Raw genomic sequence first — 21,771 nt, forward strand, 5'->3', positions numbered from 1 at the left:
TTTAAAGTCAAATACATAGTTGAAGAACATTGAAAATAATGATTATAACTTTATAAATCCAGAGTCTAATTCATGGACTCTGAATTAGAACTTGGTAAAGTCTTTATGTATTTTTCAGTAAAGACAAAATCTAAGTGGAAAAACATCTTTTTCCTAGTAAATACTGGGTGGGCACAGGAGAATTTACATACCAGCATGTTTACTGTCATGTTTTCACAAAGCATCAGGTTACAAAATACCAAAATGTTCAGTAGTAGATGAAATCATCTGTATCTGCTCAGAATGCTTGTGTGAGATGAATAACAGGAGGGTGGGAGCCCTGTATTCTCACAGGTGACTTCTGCATCTTTTCCTATACGAATCTCTGTTTGTTGAGAACTTAAGTGTATATTTCACCTTTAACACTTACATTGCCTAAGTCCACCGTTTAACAACAAGCTACTATATGAATGTGTGAGTGTGCATTCCCAAAGATGCCAAACTAGAAACATGTTTATCTTAAGAATTGTTGAGTAATTCAAGAGAGCGTGAAGGGGAGACTTGAACATGGTTTCACTAAGTCTATTTTTATAATATTTTATATTTTAAATGTTCATACTCTGACACATAGTAACACTCAAAGGTGGTAAGAAATTGTTGACTGGTTTCAGTGGCCATAGTCTCGATGTGCCGCACTGTGAGGGACACTCATCATGTTTATGTATTGTTTGTAGAAGACGTTTAAAATTTAATGTATGACTTCTACTCATAGCATTATGTAGCAGTTTTCTCATGCGTTTTCTAATAAGTACAAAGAGATACTAATGAGAGGTCATTCCTCTTTCTAAAACTAAAGCTTGGGCTAAGCATGGCCTCCGGTGGCAGAATATCTTCCAAACATATCTGAACATGTTAGTTTGAATCCCAGTACTACAAAAATAAGTTAATGAAACTATACGTACATCTTCAATTATAGTGTGGTCACTTAAGTTTCACATGAAATAGTCTTATCCATTGGAATGCAGTGAGTTCCCTGCTCTTTATTTGAACGTACTGTGGTTTGACACTGACTAGGGCAAGTCGTGTCATCTCAGTGCTCCTCTGAGCTTCTCAAGTTCATCAATAACTTATTTTCTTTTTCACTTTGTTTTCTTTCCTTGTCCTTGTTTAGTTTACTAAATAGCAGACAGATATGGTGGATAAGATTTGTATATATCCATGCAGGCATTTATATACGTATGCATATCTATGTGCAAATAAAAGCACTACAGTGTTTTAATAGTCACATAGTAAAAACTTGCCATTTATTTATTAGATGTCTGCATTGTTATTTCGAATACATTTATGTCACTAAACTATGACTTAATTTTTACAAACTCATAAACACCACCTCTTGAATATTTCTTTTTGTTTGTTTTTTATGTATACCAGTCAGTGCTTTCTTTATCACACAAACTTTCAGTATTTGTTCACTGAGGTTCACTGTGTGAACCATTTTAAACTTGACGCGGCCAGCTTGTTTGTTGCCAAGACACTTATTTCTTGTGTCCTTTAGAGATGGAAACTTACTCTTGAATTTGAGAGGAATAACTGCGACTCCCTGTGACTGAAGTGTGTTTCTCTTCACTGTATGCTGTGCTTGTGCTTGTAGACTGCAATAACTATGGCAGCATGCACGGAAGAGAAACAGACGTTGCTTATCTTTCATCATCAGATTTGTAAAGATGCTAAAGAAATAAACTGTAATGTCCAGATGACACTTGCTAAATTTGACAGTGAAGTCAAATGAGTGGCAGTGTTTACAGAAAAGAAAAAGAAAGGCCAAGTCATTTATATTCTAGAACTGTAGGTATTGTTTGTGGCTGGCGAAGCAAGTCCTTTTTAAAAGTAATAGCATAAAACATTAAATAACCCAGAGTAATTTTTAAAACTTACATAAAAATTGATGCCAAGAGCTCAGATGTTGTAAAAATTGATTTTGTAGACCAAATTGTGAATATCAGTTTAAGATTTGTCCTTAAATGGTAACATAATTCTGACAAGTTCAAGTGTGGGATACTTCCTGTAAGTCACTGTACTTGAGAAAATCCAATATTAATGCCTCATGATAGAAAACCATTAACCGTCACCTATCTTCCCTATGTTCCAGGAACAATATGAACTGTATTGTGAAATGGGCTCCACTTTCCAGCTCTGTAAGATCTGTGCAGAGAACGACAAGGACGTGAAGATTGAACCCTGTGGGCATCTGATGTGCACCTCGTGCCTTACCGCATGGCAGGTATGGCTGCATTCCCTGCAGCAGCAGCAGGGGCACCTCTCTGTATGCCATCCACACTTCCTCTCTTGGTTTCTACATCTTAATGACTCAGGAAGTAATACTTAGAACTGCTTTATCAGAAATAATAATTTACTTTTTTAAAATGCTTATTATGTCGAATGTGTAGAGATGATGTTTTTGCTCCATTTTGTATTTTGTTTCTTTCCATGTGTAGCTTAAGTTCCTGCTGTCATGCCATTAATTTCAGGAGGGCACCAACAGGTATTAATTTACCAGGTGAGCACATTTAGTCTGTGCTCATGGGAAGATTTGGGAGCACACTGAACAGCTGAATCTGATGCTGATGCTGTCAATCAGATTTCTTTTCTCCTGAGCCATGGCTCGTGTTTCACATTTGTTTATGGTTTGCTTTTGTGAGCCCAAAACAGAGGATTCAGAGAAACATGTCTCAGAAGCAGTTCGTATGCAAACAGGCAATTTCTAATTTTGAGAAACTTAATCAAAGACTAACTTCCTTCCTGTTTGTGGTTAGGAGGTCACTAAATACAAAATGATTTAATATTTTAGAATAAGGCCACAGAAAAACTATTTTCCCCCAGTGACTTTTGTAGGTCTTTAAATGTTGTAAAAGTTGGGCCTTTAAAATGGGTATTTTTACAGAATTCCAGTTTTAACTATTGATAGACTGTTTGATTAAGCCATCTTGCGTTTTGCTATTTAATGTAGCCCTGTTAAAACTATCAGTATGCTGATGTAATTTGGAACGCAAAACATTTCAATTTCTAACCCTCTGAAAGTCTGATATTAGGGGCAATGGCAACAGTGGGTTTATAAAAAGAGACCAGCTACCTCAGAGGGTGATGGTGGTGCCTGTTGAACTCTTTGAGTGACAATAAAATACAATAACTCACGATTTCATAGTCTTTAGAAGGACCTGCCCTCCCTGCGGAGACATTAAGAACAGGAAAGGAAACGAGGAAGAACTAGAAATGAAATAGAGTTGATTTAGGTTTTCATAACACTGTGAGCTCACAGGCATCACTGTGAATTTTTTTAGCACCGCTAACCCTGCCTCCTTCAGTGTGCTTTTGGTTTATATGTTACCTTAAGTTTTCTTGATGTCCTTGCCCTTACTTCTTGTCCTTATCTATTCATTTTGATGATGAATCGCAGGGTACGGGGAATTGCTGGAGGAAGGAGGGACTTGGTGTGGCATCAGCAAGAATGATTCCCCGCAGATGGGCACTTGCTTGCTCTTTCTGTTAACGGCAATCCTTCCATACACTTAGCAAGGCCTTCTTGAAAACGACTTGCGATAAGTTTTCATATACTGGTAGAAGTCAGAGTCATCAAATTCTTAGGGCATTTCAGACGGAGCAGTGCAAAGTGTTGCTGCCCTTTCACCTCCCCACTGCCTGCCTGTGAAGGGGTATTTAGAATTCCTTCTCCTAAACCACAACAGGGCAGGTACTCAGCTAAGAAGAAGCCAAGTTGTATCCCTTCCCACACTGTAATGACTCGAGCATTCAGTTTAGTATTATAGTTCTCATGTGTTCCTGAGAGAAAATACAAGCTTGCTTGCTTTGTTTGTTTACTTATTTATTTATTTATTTATTTATTTATTTATTTATTTATTTTAAGAATGCATACAGTTAGGCTCATGCACAGCTACCTCTGCTCCAGCCCTGAAATTTGCAATATGGCCATGTCATATGTTATGGGAATTCACGTGTTTGATCACATGCTGCGCTTACTCTCCGGGAGCTAGGCAGGTTAACCCTGTTCCATTGGCCTGACTGAAATGGAAGCTGTTGTTTAACGCACTTCACAAGGATGGGTTCCGTTGTAGCCCAAGATGGGTTTTAAAATGTATGCCTGAGTTAAAACAAGAAAAGGTGTGTTAATTCTGTATACTTCTAGAAGGACTGTTTATCAGGTTTTTTTTTTTTTTTTTTTTTTTTTTCCCCCAGCTTTCTATAAAGCTTTATTTCAGTCTGTTGTGTAAACACACATGGGAGTACTTCCGGCTTCTTGCTCCTATATTGTCAAAGCTCTGCCCCTCACATCACCACAGCTTTTCTGTATATTACTGGAAATTCTCCACAGGGGGTGTATAGTTCCTCTTTCTAGCTGATAATCAGTTCCCGGATGCCTTGCATACATTTTCATATTGACGTTAGTGACCTTTTATGTAGATGTGTCCAACAGTATTCATAAATTAGTAACCTTTGATGTTTCTCAGTTTTACTTTTAGAAATTGAGGAAGTACATACATGATCAAGTACTGCAAACAGTGTCAGGGGAAAGTAGTAGAAGTTATATGAGAAATTACTAGTAATTAATAACATAAGTAAAATTTTTAAAATTACTATTTCAAAGGTGTTTGTGGAATTGGAAGGCATCCCAGTAAATCACACTTACACCCCCAGTGAGTACTGCTGCCTTAAACTGATGGTTGGATTTTACATATCGACTAAGGAAACAGAGGCAAATTTTTATCTCAGTGTTAACTTTGATATCTATCTCCTCACACAAATAGAGTTTTAATAAATACTCCGGTTCAATTTTTGTGATTCTCTAGGAGCTTTTTCCTGGTTGTATTTACGTATATACCCATTTATTGCCTATAATATTGAATGGTGATGTTAGGGTCCCCCTGCCTTTTAATGTATGTGCATGTAGGTGGCTATTCAATACGTGATTCTCAGATTAGGTGCTAAGAAGGAAAGTTTGAGGCAGGAGGTTGTTATACCTGCACGGTGCTATAATCATCTGTAGAAAGCCTCAGGGCATGTGTGTTCTAGAGAGACGGATCTTACAGAGACTTTGCCTGCTCTCTCCCTGAGAATGAATCTTAAAACTTGTAGCCACTGATCCATGCGTTCTGTGTTGTAGCCAATGAATCCCATAATTTACCCCTGCAGCTAGCTAGACTTGCTGGCATGGACAGCCACAACACCTGGATTCTACTGACTGTGCCCTCACAAGAAATATTTGCAGATGTCTGATACACATTTTCCTCGTTCTTAAATTACTTATCATTCAGACAAGGCTTGAAATTCCTAAAGTGGCAGTCTGGAATCTCTGCTTCTCAGTGGGATCTCAGTAGTGAAAACACATCAATTACTGAACCTTTCTACTCCAGGGAAGAGCGTTTTTACATTACTTCAGGTGGCTCATAGTATGCTCCTGCTGACCAGGAGCTCTGTGTGCGAAGCTTTCCAGTTAGTGCACTAACAGCAGTATTTTGTGACCCTTTCAACATGTTATTAAAAATGTCTCTCTTATTAAAAACAAGTCTTATAACTTAAATTAAAACATAGTTGAAAACATTCAATTCCTTCCTGTCTAGAGCCTCAATTGGAGGCTCACCGGCTTGAACTGATATTATGTGCATGAGCAGAGCGCAGCAACCAAACATCCCTTTCCTTCTGTAACGTTGTCAAACCTTGGGTCTGTGGTTACAGATTTACTGGACAATATCTGGGCGTTGGAGTTCTGAGATGAAATGCAGCTTGTAACAGATGTCTCTGTCCTTTTATGTTGCCTGGGTTCCAACATGATGCAGTACAGAGTCATTTTTTTTCTTTTTCCTTTAAAGCTGTTGGTTTCATTTCATGGCATTGACGATTTTTACTGCCAGAGAAAAAGTTAAGCTTTTAAAGTAAATCATGCACAGCAAAAATCTATTCTTAGGGCTCCCCAACAATAATACTCTTTGATGGAAACAACACTGGACACTTCGATATTCGCTCCCCATGATGTCAAACCTGTTCTTTTTTACTGTGATTTCAAGGAGTATGCTTGAGCAGCTAGTTTCTCTAGAGTGATCTCCCAGCTAAAAGAAAGTTCAGATGTAGTTTTATTTTAAAACCACTTCTAGAAGTTTTATAGATGGAATAGCCACTGATAATTACCTGAAATGAGTATCTGCTTTTCCTGCAGGTTTATTCACGGACATTAGACAGTTTCCTCTTACTTTTCAGTCCCTTGCCTGGGTGTGCTGATATGAAAAAGATGTAAGGGAAACACATGCCTGCTAAGAAGTTAGGATGAATCAGTCAGAGTCCAACAGGGAACATTGAGCCATCATAATGTGTTCAAGAAAGTGCATTTTTAGTAAGTCATTCTTCACCAAAGTTGTGTCTTTCATTTGATGCCCTATTTTGGTTGAATTCAAACTCATTAGAGACTGAAATTCGATGTAATTAATACAAACCTAACAAAAGCACAGTAGTGGTAGCCGTATAGACTGTTGGTGGTTGCTCTTTAATTGCTGTCATAATGGCCTATTAGTCATGCCCCCAGAGAGGTGTCAGACTGTTTTTTCCACTTTTTTGAAACATCTGTGTTATTTACTAAGTTGAATGACCGTGGAAGAGTTTGCATGAAATATCGAATAAGTTAAATAATAAGCTTCCCAGAGCATTTGAAGCTGTTTACCCTGGGCGCGGCTTCTCTGTTTCACTCTTGGTCAGTAAAGCTTGCAGACTCCCCTCTCACTTTCACATCTCAGTAAGACACCGAGAAAACAGTTATCCTCACAGTCTTGCATTCTTCGTGCACGGTCTATAAACCTCGGTGTGATACAGCAGGGCCATTGCATAGAGTGTAAAGTAAGGAGTTCTGTCTCTGTTGTTACAGAGTCTGCTAAATGACTTCAGGTTTCAAATGACAAGACACCAAACTGAGGTTAACTGTCCCAAGTAACTGTGATTACCTCTGTCCATGCTAGGCAGCTGTGGTTTGAATTACTGCCAAGAGCTTTAATTTAATTAAAAGAAAAATGAATTTCTCCCATGATTTTTTTTTCTGTATTTTTCTTCAAACACTTTACAATGTCCAAAATGGTAATTTAGAAAAGAGTGAATACATGCAAATCTATGAGTGTGGCTTTAATATCATGTGATTAAAAAGAGCATTATAGGGAGGGGCAGGAATTGAGCTCATTGATTACATTTAGAGAAGAGGGATACTCTTCTGATTTCTTTTAAAAGCAACACCCAAATTTCTGCCTCTACTGAAACTTTTTAACAAGAAGTAAAAATTAAATAAATAAATAATGCTTGCCTTTAAGAATATTTACCATGGAGCTTCTCTGACCCTGGAGGAGCTAAGAGTTCTGACCAGAAATGTTACGGGGACACCCTGAGCAAGAGTAATGGAGCAGGCTTGACTAGGATTGCAGAGGCCCGAGAGATGGGGCACGGGTGAGGAAGAGGGTGTCTATCCAAGGGACTGTGCCCTGCTGAGTACTCCAGTCTAGCAGGCCCTAGAGATCCTGGCTAGTCCCCTGTCTCGTCCTCCCATTTTGTCACAGAAGTGCTGGGATGACAGATAAGTGCCACTTATCTTCAGCAAGCTGTGTCCATTCCAGGTCTGCAGGCTTGAAGGAACGTGCCCTTACCTGCTGAGCCATCTTACCCACTCCAGAGAAAACAAGATCTTGGAGAACAAATGCTAATGCCCAAGTCTACTAACTAAATAGATGCATTCTCCCCATTTCACAATATCCTGATGACAACATAAATGGACATTTAGAAACATTCTCAGTTGATACTAACACTCTAATGCGGGCCTTTCATTTTGAAGAATTGGTTCGATTTTATGTGTACGAATGGCTTGCCTGCATGTATGTCAATGTTCCACGGCTACTCCTGGTGCCTGTGAAGGCCAGAACAGGACACTAGATTCCCTAGAATTAGAGTTCCAGGCAGGTGTGAAGCACCATGTGGATGCTAGGAACTGAACCCTGCTTCTCTATAAGAGCAATACATACCCTTAACCTCAGAGCCGTCTCTGTTACCTCATGGGTCTATCTGGTTTGGGTCGTGTAGAAGTTTGGTAACATTAAGTTAAATGTCTAGTGACTATAAACTCAGGGCAGTGTGACTGATACTCTAGATCAGTGGTTCTCAACCTTCTGAAGGTTGGGACCCTGGACTACAGTTCTTCCTGCTGTGGTGACTCCCAACCATAAACTTATTTCCTTGCTGCTTCATAACTGTAATTGTGCTACTCTTATGAATCATCATGTAAGTGTCTGATATGCGACTCCCAAAGGGGGCCTCACAGCATGAGAACCACTGCCCTGGCCTTCAGCATCAGATTTTAGAGTGGAAGCTCTTGCTGTCGTGCCACTGAGCGCTGTGATTGCTGAGATGAGCTGTCCACCATCCTTTGAGGAAACTGAATCTTTGAACAGAATACTCATTGACTGTCATAGCTTCTTTCATTTTCAAACTTGAAGCCTGAACATAACAGTTGAACACAAGTGTTTCCTGTTTGTAATGACCAGAAGCCTATGTAAAACTTTCCCTAGCCTATGACCCGAGATCGGTTATTACCTTATTATGCTAAAGTCTTAGAACAAAACGAGTAGGTTCTGGAAACAGGTCTCATTGCCTTGATGGCCTGCACAATTGCTTAACTAAGTGGGGCCTTCATCAGATTGTGTAAACCCTCAACTTTCTTGCTGGGAAAATTAGAATGCAGACTGTGACTGTATGGTAGGACAAATGAGTTAATATATAAATGCATTTATAAAAGCCATTTAGATAGCTTCATTTAGCAGACTCCCCTTATTTCTAGTTAAGGATAAGCAGTGTGTACTAATGACTCTGCACCTTCAGAGTCATATTCACTTCCGGAAAAGGTGGTATTCTTCCAGAACTGTTTTGTTGCAGGTGCTGTTACTTTCCCTCAGTGCCTGCATCTGCTTGGTTTCCAAGGTATTTTACTTGCAAGGGAAATTTGTGCAGTATTTTGTTAAGATTTCAACCAGTTAACCACACTTAGTCATTACTAACTCAGATCAAATGGTGCCCTCTAAATGGTGCATTATCTCCTTATACCACCAAATAAGGCAATTTACTGCCCAGTATATGGTAGGTAAGGAGCCCAGTCATGATGCTGTAATTCTGAATGCCCTGGAACATTCTGATTTACTGTATAATTCTCTAGATCTTCCGCATCAAGGCTGTAAGATTTTAGGTTACCAGTGTCTTCCCCCTCATCCATTATAAAATACCAAAACTCAGGTCTCCTTCATGATGGAACATGCATTGTTCATTCACTCTTTCAAGTACTCTTAACAAGAGAATATTATTAACGTCTTTGTAATGTGAAAATGTTTAATAAAGATGTGACCCACTCTTACATCTATTTATTCTGATATAATTATTTCACATAGCAATATTAATAAAAATATTTGTGGTGATTCAAACTATATAAAATATAGAAAGATGATATAAATTGCAAATGACTAGTAGAGATAAAACACTTAGGCACATGGAAAGAACATGAAACATGTTCCACAGTGAGATCCCCATGAGGATACTTATGTCCTGGGGCCTGCCACATATATTGTGTTTGTGAGAAGATGGAAAGCGATCAGTCCTGGGCTGAGTAGGTGTTTCAGTGCTACAGAAGCTTGCTGCACAGGCACAAGGATCTGAGTTTGGCTTCCTAGCATTGCTGTAATAGCCCAGCACATGTCTGTAACTTGAAGACTCTGGGAAGGGGTATGGGCAGCGGCAGGAGGATCACTAGGACTTCCAGATCATAAGTGTACCACAATGGTGAGCTGCAGCTTCCCTGAGAGACCCCGTGTCAAATGTACACAGGTCTTGGGAACACACACACAGCTATGCCACATATACCACACTCTAAAGAAAGTGATTGGGTGTTAGTCAAAGTGTGTCTCTGATAATTCTGAAAGCATGTTAGTTGTATGTACAATGCTTATCTTAAGATGCCTAAGATAAAATGTTTATAAGATAGTGTATATTTGAGCAATATATGCTATTAATATGCACAGTTACTGATGGGTGAATCTGATAAAAGTTGGTATTTGCAGTGTTCACTTGGGCTCTTATATAAGAGTGTTTATGGTGCAGCCGATTTGTTTTCCTCATTATTTTTTCCCTATTTTCTATCATTGGAAATTCATTGATGTTTCCTAAAGTTGTGCTTTATACATAGTAACTCATAGTGTCAATGGGTGGCACATAAACCTGAATTGCTGTTTCATGAGTATCTTACATAGGTAATGTAAGTCACTAGTGACTTCTTCCACCTTTAATTTTGACGTATTTCTTCATTGGGGAAGTGAAAGCTACTGAGTCCATTAGAATAGAAGGAATCTTAAGTACTTCCTCTTAGCATTCACAAATTGTGAACATTTTAAGGACTAAGAGCAGAATTATTTATTGTTCTTTCTTCTGCAGTGACATATGTTCTTTGATCTTGGCTTAAGTATATGTTGACAGGAACATTATTTTAATTATCGATGCGCAATCCTGATGAGTTATATGTCTGTGCTAGACATTCTTCATCTGTCTTCAATCAACCATATGACAGAAACTAGGGCAGAGGAACCAAAGTAGCATTTGAAAATTTATGGTGATGTCTCATTTCCATACGACAGTAGTTAAATTAAAGAAACAGAGTGACGGCTGAAGTTATACTAAAGTACCACAGTCAGTGTGAACTGTTAGTCTATCACAGTGGATGGTCAGTGTAGCTGTTAACATTTAATATCCACAAAGTATGCATATGCTCAGGTCACTTACTGGTAATAAGTAAATAAAAGAGCCACTGACTGGTATTCTTCTCCACTTAAGAGTAATCTAAGCTACCAGCAACAGGTCACAGTGATCGGAAGGGATCTTTTGAGATATGTACTTTCAAATTTTCCAATCTTGCACACAATAGCAATTTTCATAAAATTAAACTGCTAGGTAAGAAGGTTAGAGGAAGAACTTGACTCCTGGTTCAGAAGAATCATGTCTAGACTCCTGGTTCAGAAGAATCATGTCCAGTCTTTCCCCTCTTATCAAGATGCCATTGCCTATCGCCTCCTCCTCTTTCCAAGGGAAAGTCAGTCAATCTTAGGAGAAAAGAGGTAGAGTAAGTTCAGACCATCCTTAGCCAGAGCTACATGTAGACAGACCTGGGAGTAAGAACATAATAAAAGGTATTACACCTTCCAGTCACTATGCTAACAAACGATATGGCCCTGTGTTTCAATGTGAATTAACTACTTTTAGCTACAGTAGTTACACTTAGATCTTTAAGAGATTTATTGTGTTTTGGTATCCATACTAAAATATATGTGTACTAATTTATATAATGTATAGAATGTGCTTCAGAATGATTGGCAGGTGAGACATGAAGGCACAGAGGAAACACACTAGGCATGAGTTGATTGTTGTTCATGTTGGGCAGTGCATACACGGATTCACTGTTCTCTATGTTTTAATTTGCTACAGGATGTTTAAATTGCATTATGAATGAGATGTCCACATAGCGCTCGGAAATCTGCTTTCTATTCATCTGCCCTACATTCTTGTTACAGAAAGCATGAGTTCCTTTTCAGCTTGCACTTGGAGAGCTAGCTTTCTTGAGCGACTCAATTTCATGAAGACATACACAGAAATGCCAGGATTGACACATAGTACACATTTACCCTTACAGTAAGGAGATTTCATCCAGATGATAACATGAACTGACTGTTCCCTTAAGTTTAGGTTCTTTTCGCCAAATCAAAATAGGAAGGATTAGATTTTTTTAAAGGATTCTCAGTGTTAAAAATATCAAAGTAAGGAGATTACAGAAAATGGAAGAATTCAGTCTTGTTATCGTGTGAAGCTATGGGTCACAGCATTTATGCCCTTCAGTTCTGAACATAGCTGGTATGTGCTCTCTCTCTTGTTCTCTCCCTCCCCCCTCTCTCCCCTTCCTCCCTCCTTCCCTTTTTTTTCCTACCTTCTTCTCTTCAAAAGTACACACACACACACACACACACGGTTTTACTATTCCAAGTTTTAAAAATTATTTAAAAGCATATAAATAAGGGGATATTGCAGCTTCTTTTCATTAAGCAATCCAAAGATGTGTTTGCTGTCTTTCTTTTTTCCTTTCTTTTTCTTTGATAATATACATTGCAAAGAAGGTACACACCTTGTTAATCCAAGCAACGTTAAAGAAAGCTATAGGTCAGCAGTATCTTCCTCAAGGTGGACATCTACCATCTGTCCAGTGAAAGGAGAGGAAGACAATCTTTCACAAGGTTTGTGAAGCCACAGTGTTGAAGGCAGGTGACTCAACTTCCCACAGGCCAAGTGGATACAGGGTTAGTGCAATAGGCCTGAGCCAAGTACAGGCTGACTTCTGTAGAGTTGTCTGCAGAAATGTTGCTTATTCATCCTGTTTGTCCATTGAACTTTTAAAAAAATGACTTTTTAAAATGTAATACTAAATTCATTGTGTAATACTAAAATGCAGAGTGGTAAATACCTGTTACCTCCTGTCTCTAGACAGGGTAAGAGAGCATCTTATTTTGTCTGGTAGAGCTTAGAGAAATGTGTTTGGAAGGCTGAACAAAACCTCTAATGATCGCCAAAAAAAATGCATTTCTATCCCAAAAGCATTTGAACAAATCTCTTGTAACCTCTGATTTGAAAGCCAAGCTGGGAGATACTTCATATTTTACAGTCTTAGATTCCATATAAACAAGTCAAGAAAACAGGCTCTGCACCAGTCACTTCCTGCTGATGGGTCAAAACTTTGTGAGCTAAATAAACTTTAAAAATGAAAGCTTCCTTTTGGCTTACGGCTTCCGAGGGTTCAGGCTGTGGCTGATTGGCTTCGCTGCTTTGGGCCAGTGGTAAAGCAAGGCTGTACACCTCTTGTCATTTAGAAAGCAGAGAAAAAGATCTGAAGGGGATAGTGTTCTAACAAGACCTTCATGGGGACCGCCAAGTATTTCTCACTGTTCTCCACTAAACCTCTTGTCTCAAAGGCTACACTGTAGACTGTAACTGAGCCTCCAGTGCATGTGCCATTTAGGGAATTTGTAAGATGTAGACCATAGATGGTTACTTCTCAAGACTGTTTTATTTCCCTGGCTCATTCCTTATTAATCAAGATTTAACAAACCCTAGTGGCTTTGAGCAGAAATATTTACCCACAGTTAATATGCACAAGAACTTTTTCAATGTAGACTTCAAATAGGTTGCTTTGATTACTATTTATTATTGCTTTCTTCATTTTTAATTTTGCCAAGATGTTCTTTTTATGGAATATTTAATTAGCATTGTTGTTTTGAAGAGGGACATAATTCATTTTTCAGTATCTGAGGACTAAAAAGCCTTGTTCATTAGAATTACAAATGAATACTTGTGAGAATTAAGTTAAGCTCCTTTAGCAGATCAAGCTTTACGGGGGCACAGGGGGTGTTGCTTTTTGGTTAATTTAATGCCAAGTCTCATTATATGTTTTGTTGTCTTATAACCAATTTTACTCAACTGCTTTTTAAAGACATCCCTACCCTTGACCCACAAACTTGTGACACATCTTATAGATGTACAACCTCGAGACTTCTTCAGACAGTTTTGAGCCAGTCAATTTGTTTTTATTGTTCAGGAGTCTGATGGCCAAGGCTGCCCCTTCTGTCGCTGTGAGATAAAAGGCACTGAACCCATCATCGTGGACCCCTTTGATCCCAGAGACGAAGGCTCCAGGTGCTGCAGCATCATTGACCCTTTCAGCATGCCCATGCTTGACTTGGACGATGATGATGACCGAGAGGAATCTTTGATGATGAACAGACTGGCGAGTGTTCGAAAGGTAAACAAGAATGCGTGCGTGTAGCCTGCATGCTGCGGGATGACTGCTGAATTAGTTTGAAGTACTCTTTGTGTGTATCTGGATGAGGAAAGCATTCTTGACTCAGCACTAAGGTTAAAATCAAGCACTATTCCCATTCAAATAAAAACAATCCCCATTCCTCATCAAGGACATTTCCCTTTCTAACAGCTAGAGACCACTACAAAAAAACCATAGCCAAAGGAAATGTAGAGCTGTGCAGGCTAGTCCCAGTGACCACATCCACAGCATACCCCTCATCTAAGGCTTATGAACAGACTGATAAGTGCTCTCAAAAGGTAAACCAAAAGATAGGGTTTAGAGAACATGTAGAAAGTGGGTTCGGGAGGAAGAGCCAGAGGACTATGGAATTTCTCTGTCTTCTGTGATCTCAGAGTTACCTCCATAAAGTCTCACCAGCCTGACAGCCTAAACATGAGCTGCACAAGAGCCACAATAACTATGACAAAGTGGAAAGGAAAAGGACCCTGCAGCCTCAACCCTCCACAAAAACCCACAGACAACTACGAAACGCTAAGAGTGGGAGAAATAGTTATTCCCAGGGAAGAACACACCAGTAGTATATCCAATAGCAAACAGTCAGCCCTGGAAATATGCACACAAGTAACATTATACAGGCTGAGTGAGTTATATTTAGAAATATATGTATACACACACACACACACACACACACACACACACACACACACACACACACACACACACATTTAACAACAATTAGTAAGAAAAGAGGCCAGGAATTTGAAAGCAAGCAAGGAGGGGTATTCTGGAAAGGTGTGGAAGGAAGAAGGGGAGAGAGTCTGTGATTATATATTCTCAAAAAATATTTAAATAATTTTAAACACTACTGGAAGTATCAATCAGATCACAAAATGATAGATCAAGCAGCAGCACCTACTAAGGTAGCTGCCACCTGATTTTAAACCTTGTGAGAGGCAGGAGAGAACATTTCCAGGAATGAGACCAACAAATATGAGGACAAATTAAAGAAAGGAAGTTGTTTTATTTGAAATGGTAAGATTGCATTTTATTAACTTTCTTGTTATGTGTAGAGTATCCAATAGATTTATTTTCTTTACAGAAACGCCATCCTTGTGTTCAATTTATAAGAAGTCACATAAAATTCATCTCTGTGACTACTGATTTGAGACTTGCCTGTGTGTTTAGAAAACTGGTCTATTGAACTGAGAGTGGATGCTACTGCCCATCAGTGTTTACTTTCCAAAAGAATCATCATGCCAGTTGAATAAATCAGCAACCAGAAATAGTGCATAGATTCCTAGCTATCAGAGTGCTGTTTGTATAGCAATGCCCATGAAACTAGGATTATATTGAGACGCTTTATGCTGTGGAAGTCAGAAGTGGGATTGATTGCTCTGGGAGCATCTGTTGATGAGGGAACCAGCTTCCTCCTGGCTCCTGCAGACATTACTAATCAGCTCCAGTACTCATCCCTCTGGAGTTCGGATTGGCCTACAAGCTTTCCAACATAGCCTTAAGGAGGACCATTTGCCCCTGAGGTGGAGTGCTGTTCGATTGCAGCAGCCACTTCTCTCTATTCACACTGTGCATCCATTGCTATGCAGTAGGAAAACAATTAGGGCAAAGTGCAGAGGAGGCCGTTTTTATGGCTTATTCAAAGCGGTATCAGAGATTGCTGAAAGAAAATTCTTGCATTTTCCCCGTCCCAGAATTCCTCATACATTCCATTCTCGATTTTACATGAAAGATTTTTTACATACGAAGGTTTGTTAACATCACCAGTGTTACTACTCTCCGATTCAGCTTTGGGCTGGAATGATGTTGGTCCTTCATACTTACATTTACAGAGCTGCCATTGGCTAACTCAGAGACTGTTGTCTATCAGTGATAACAACTGTTGAGTTTTATCTCATTTTGTTTTGTTTTTTAATTACATGATCTCTTTGGCACAAGAAGAAGTTGTTGTTCCTCAGTAACTCTAAGTGCTAAGTAAGGAAGTAAGAAGACTCAAAGAGTATTGTGATTTGAGGGTCCAACCAACTAAAATTCTTCCGTCAAGGAGAAGGGGCCATATATCTGCTCTATTACAGGATAGCACTAGAACTTTCTTAAGCAAATTACATAACACTCCTCCCATTGTGGCTTTTTCTTGTAAAGCAGGACACCAACTGCAGTTTCCTACATTATCTGTTGAAAGGATCAATGGAGATCACGGATTTAAGACTAACACATTGTCAGGTCAATGAGACCACAAATACTGGTTATTTTATTACCTGTATTAACTAAGATAAAGAATGGACCATGACACACTTCACAATACAAATAGTAGAAATCCCTGCATCGTAAGTATGTAAAAAAGAGCTACCCTGGCACACGAAGATGAGACTTGCCTCGTCCAGAAGATATCTGCATCCTAGCTCACTGTTCTGCCAGCTTGGCCATATCTCAAGTCCTGTGAGACTCATTCAGAAACAAGAAGAAAGATGCAGAATGACAGTGAGGATAAAGTAGTGAATGCTTGTAACACTGCCTGTATTGATTGATGACACTTTCTCCCTTGAAGTAACAATCTGTACTTCAAGTGAGATATACTGAGGTGACAATGAAGCACTTACATAGGCTCTGATTCCTACCTCTTCATCTTCAGAGCCTAAAATCGTTCCTACCTGGCCCTTTCAGAAAGCTTGTTGGCCCAGGTATAGGATTCAGGATGCACTTAAGGAGTGTTTCTTGAGTGCTTAGGTTACCTGGGATGGCAGGAAAGTATTTGAGAAACATGCAACAGCTGGAGAGGTTCAAGCAACCTCTGTGGTAAAGCTTTCTAGCTAGGAAAAAGGCGTCTCTGCATTCCTAACTAAGTGGGTTTTCTTTCAGTGTCCACGTGGAGATGTGAATGTGGCTCCGTGCGAACTCTGTGTACCTTGCTACTTAAGAGAATGAAACAAAACAAAAAAACCACTTGTTCTGTATCAGTTTGTCAATAGCTGCAGTCCATGGCTGCTTCACCTGAGTTAAAGTGAAGCTGGGGCTTCTTCTCATACGACTTCAGTGACACAAACTGAGAACAGAGTGTATAAGTTGAGGGACAGGCCTGCTTAGCACCCTCTCCGGCCTCTCCTGATTTGTTTCCTCTAGCACCCCGTAGGTGTCTGTTGAGAAAATGAGAGATTTCCACAGTAATTCTTTCTGTTGTTAACCCCAAGAGGACATTCTCTGGCTTTCTTGGTTTGTGTCCCTTAATAAGTCTGTGTGACCTTCAATGTTCCTCTGCCTTGCAGCAGTCAGATATTTTAGAAATGCAATTACGCTACAGTTCTTTGGTTTTAATTGATGTCATGGTTTACTTAAATGTCTCTTATGTCTACTAATCTCTCTCTAGGCAGTTAAGAAGATCATGACTTCTGCATCGTTTCACCAACCTCTGCCATTTAACTTTCAGTGCATCCTACATTTTGGTGTGGATACAAGCATAGATTCTTTCTGAATAATTGGGAAAATATTGCTGTATTTTCATGTTTCTTTCGCTGTATTTATGCATTTTAGTACAGCCATTGTGCTAAGTTATTATAAAGGACTATGAGTTCCTAAAACCAAGCCATACCTACTGTTTCTTTCACCAACGCCTACTCAGTAACTGTTTAAAGTAAACTAGTAAATCCACATGCACCTGCTTTGTGAGGGCAGTTACCTGACCAAATTCTCTCCCCCCCCCATCTTTTTATCTCCATTTTCTTTTTTAAAAAATACAGTAGGTTTTATGCAGTGATGAGTTAGTAAACAGGTTATAAACAAAGACTAACTTTTACACAAAGCCACTCTTCATGCACGTTCTTCGCATGTTATAATCATGATTGACTCATCATCTTTTCTTTCTTTTTAAATGTCTTGTTTTCCCAACTGAAGAGTGACTTCAATCACTGCCCAGCAGAAAGATCCAAATTTTTATCCTCCATCTCAATTGCTCATCTTTCTCTCCTTTCATGCACTGGTTGAGGACTTTATTGTGCAATTGTTCTTGTCTATCTTATGCATTTTGCCTTCATTAAATTAATAATCCTTCCACCATGCCACAGAGAACTAAGCCGAATGTATTTTCCTATTACCATGGAGATTTCTCACAGCTGGTATTTGTAAGTTGCTCATACAAATTGCTTCCTTCTCATTCTTTCATAAGTATATTTAGTAATGGCGATGTTTTCAGTAAGCAGCAAGAGCCCACAATTCTGTAAACCACTGAGTTGGTTGCCTTCTGAGATGGAAGGTATTTTAGGATTTCACTGGAACACACTTTAAGATTTTTTTTCCAAATCTGTGTCATTATTTGAATTTCTGAGCTGTGATCTTTCCCAGGTCTTTGGGTCTATGTAACGTGGTCCCAAAAGTTAGCACAGGTGTGATCAGTGAGAATTAAGATAGCCATTCCTATTCAGATATCTTCTTGATGTTGGAAAAGATATCAGCAAATTATTAATAAGCGAGTAGCACATTACTCACCAAATATGTAAAATATCTGAGAAAAGAATTGGCAAAGCACATATAAAATGAAGCAGTTGATAAACTCAGCTTATAAACAAACCTGAATTAATTCTGTGGCATTAAGCATTATATTTTCAAAGAAGAAGAAGAAGTGGAGGAGGAAGAGGAGGAGGAGGAAGAAGAAGAAGAAGAAGAAGAAGAAGAAGAAGAAGAAGAAGAAGAAGAAGAAGAAGAAGAAGAAGAAAAAGAAGAAGAAACAGCTTTTATTATATACTTGCCTAGCATACATGATGTCCTAGTTTCAATCCCAATTCCATAAGAAATAAAATAAAATATTAGTACATAGCTGTATCAGGAGGTATGGCCTGGTTTTAGGAACTCATAGTCCTTTATAATAACTTAGCACAATAGCTATACCAAAATGCATAAATACAGTGAAAGAAACATGAAAATACAGCAATATTTTCCCAATTATTCAGAAAGAATCTATGCTTGTATCCACACCAAAATTTAGGATGCACTCAGCACAGCTTATTTCTAGAAACTTACATTTTGCAACAGGAGTTAAGGATGTGTATCAGGAAGAGGGAGGGACAGCAAATTTGAATTAAAATCATATACATACTTGCATCAGGTTGTGAAATTCAGAGAAATGTTTAAAGGAAAATGTAAACCCTACTGTTGTCTCATCAATTAAAAATTAGTGCCACTTAAAAACCATGTTATTTACCTACTACCTTCCCTCATGGTGATAAACCAGGAAAAGGTTATGTAAATTTCCTGATCCTCAAGAAAGGATTAGTGTGTCCAGCTCCTGGGTTTTCATAGTGGATGTGGAAGCACTTGGCCCTTAAGTGTTTTAGTGAGACCCAATCTCATGCTGGAGCCATAATGCAAAAACTGGCGTGAAGACCTCCAGAAGGCGAGATGCAACCTTACCCAAGGCAATTTCACTTCTTGGGTCATTTGTGGTTTCTGTCCTGACAGAGGGTAGGGGATGCTGCCGGAACTGAGTAGACTATTCCCCTGCCCATGGGGTGGTCCCACCCCTCCTGCTCCAGTCCACAGGTAAAGTAATGGGTGAAACAGGCCCTTCTCAGATATAAGCTCCGTGTCAGACGTTTAGTTGCCTGATTGTCTTAAAGCTGTCCATGCAGAGCAGTAGCACTTTTCGTATTCATAAACAACGAACCCCTCCTCCATCCATCATGGTGTGTGTCAATAGAGGTAACCTGGCAAGCACTGCTGCACTTTGCTGCAACATTATTTGAACATATAGCATAATGGGAAAGGCAAGCATTTGATACTTACACTCAACTCTGGGGCTCCTGGACTAACAGAATATGAGCTTCGTAGGGGCCAAGACTGTTCCTTCTTCTCATTTTCAGGGACTCCTGGTGTTTATGACCAATTGATAAGGGACTTTTGAGCAAGATTTTGTGCTGAGTGACCTGCTGATGCTGTTCTTACCTCTACTGCTCTGAATCATTCAGAGTCACATTGCCACATGTCTGGCTATAGAATATAATATATATACATATCATGTATATATACAGTCTGCAACACTGTGATACACACTCACACAGAAGATAGAACACTGTGATACGTATGTATGTATGTATGTATGTATGTATGTATGTATGTATGTATGTATGTATCCCTGTGTTAAGGATCAGGTTAAAGACAGTAGAATGGTGTCAATGCATGACAAATGCTAAGCATCAATTGTTACATTATTATTTTGTATAGTGCAAGTTAAAACCCCTTAGAATATTGCTATCCCTCTGAGAATTAAATATTAGTATCTTGAGATGTCCATAAGTTTTCTTAGATATTACTACTTATCATCTTACTTAAGGTATAATTATATTGATTTAGCAAGAAGCAGGTTGTATTCTGTATTATCTTGTCACCTGCCTGATAATGCCACCTTCTTCCTTCAGTACACTACTACGTTAGAATAACTTACTCCTCAAACATGTTTCATGTTTTAAAACTCAGATAAAATACAAAGCTGCTGAGATGTAGCCTAAATACTCTGTTAAGGAGTAAGTCATTTAGGTAAGTATATGATACACTTACTGTCTGTATGGGAAGTAAATTAAAAAAATAAAGAATTCTTTGCACTCTGCTGGAGAACAACAGGCTCCAAAATAGTAATTGCATGTTGTTTTTAAAGTTCTTGATACAGAGAGAAATATGTGAAAGCGTTTTCCCACTGACTGAAATACATTCTTTTAATTCCCAGACTGTTCTTGTTTCTTAGCCATTGCTAGGGAACTATTTCTGAATCCTATGTCAGCCTTCCCTGCCTTCTCAAAATTGCTTATGCAGCTGAGTGAACCAAAGGGCATATGAAGCCACTGCGCTCAGCACAGCTTATTTCTAGAAACTTACGTTTTGCAACAGGAGTTAAGGATGCGTATCAGGAAGGGGGAGGGACAGCAAATTTAAATTAAAATCATACACATACTCGCATCAGGTTGTGAAATTCAGAGAAATGTTTGAGGGAAAATGTAAAACTTCAAAGAAATTTGAAGATGATAGCAGCTGTTCACATGCCAGGAACTCATGACCCTCCTACAAGAGGCACTGCAAGGAGAATCAGTGTCGCATTGCGTGCATAGCAGAGTTTATTACTTTAATAGAGATGTGCCCTTGGGGTTAGAGCTACGTGTGACACATTCTGGATTACAGCAAAATAGACCCTACTGGAAATTTTGATGGCTGCTTCCCTGACAGACTGTAAAGTCAAGTCATCCATCCCATAACTGTTTCTCCATGTGTAAGTTTATAACCTGTTTCCTCCTCTTTATTATTTCTAACATCTGAAAATTTCCAGAAGTTACCAGTGGAACATAGAGACTAGCTGTGGTGGTTTGAATAAAAATGACTCCTGTATGCACGTATGTTTATAACCGCATGGGCCTCAGTTGGTGGAACTGTTTAGGAAGATGTGGCCTTATGCGAGAAGGTGTTTCACTGAAGTTGCTTTGAGGCTTCAAAAGCTCATACCATGCCCAGTCTCAGTGTCTCTCTATCTCTGTGTCTGTCTGTCTGTCTGTCTGTCTGTCTGTCTGTCTGTCTGTCTCTCTCTCTCTCTCTCTCTCTCTCTCTCTGTGTGTGTGTGTGTGTGTGTGTGTGTGTGTGTGTGTGTGTGTGTGTGTGTGTGTTGTGTCAGTCTCTGTCTCTCCCCATCTCTCACTTTGGATGAAGATGTAAAGCTCTCGGCTTCTCAGCTACTGCTCCAGTGCCATGCCTGCCTACCTGCTGCCATGCTCCCTGCCATGTCATGGACTGTACTGGCCTCTGAAACCACGAGGCCCACAGGAAATGCCTTCTTTTTATAAGCTCGTTGTGCTCTAGCATAGCAGTCGAGAAGT

General features: G+C 39.2%; 1 protein-coding gene across 1 annotated transcript in view; it reads left to right on the forward strand.

Moving 5' to 3' along the window:
* The window catches only part of LOC127192738 (E3 ubiquitin-protein ligase CBL-B), a 95,503-nt gene that overhangs the window by 29,547 nt on the left and 44,185 nt on the right, over window positions 1–21,771 (forward strand). Inside the window, exons 6-7 of the mRNA XM_051150038.1 lie at window positions 2,129–2,260; window positions 13,688–13,891. Of these exons, the coding sequence (XP_051005995.1) occupies window positions 2,129–2,260; window positions 13,688–13,891 (336 nt within the window). The remainder of the gene's footprint in view (window positions 1–2,128; window positions 2,261–13,687; window positions 13,892–21,771) is intronic.

This window comes from Acomys russatus, chromosome 8, assembly GCF_903995435.1.
Source record: "Acomys russatus chromosome 8, mAcoRus1.1, whole genome shotgun sequence".
Lineage (NCBI taxonomy): Eukaryota > Metazoa > Chordata > Mammalia > Rodentia > Muridae > Acomys > Acomys russatus.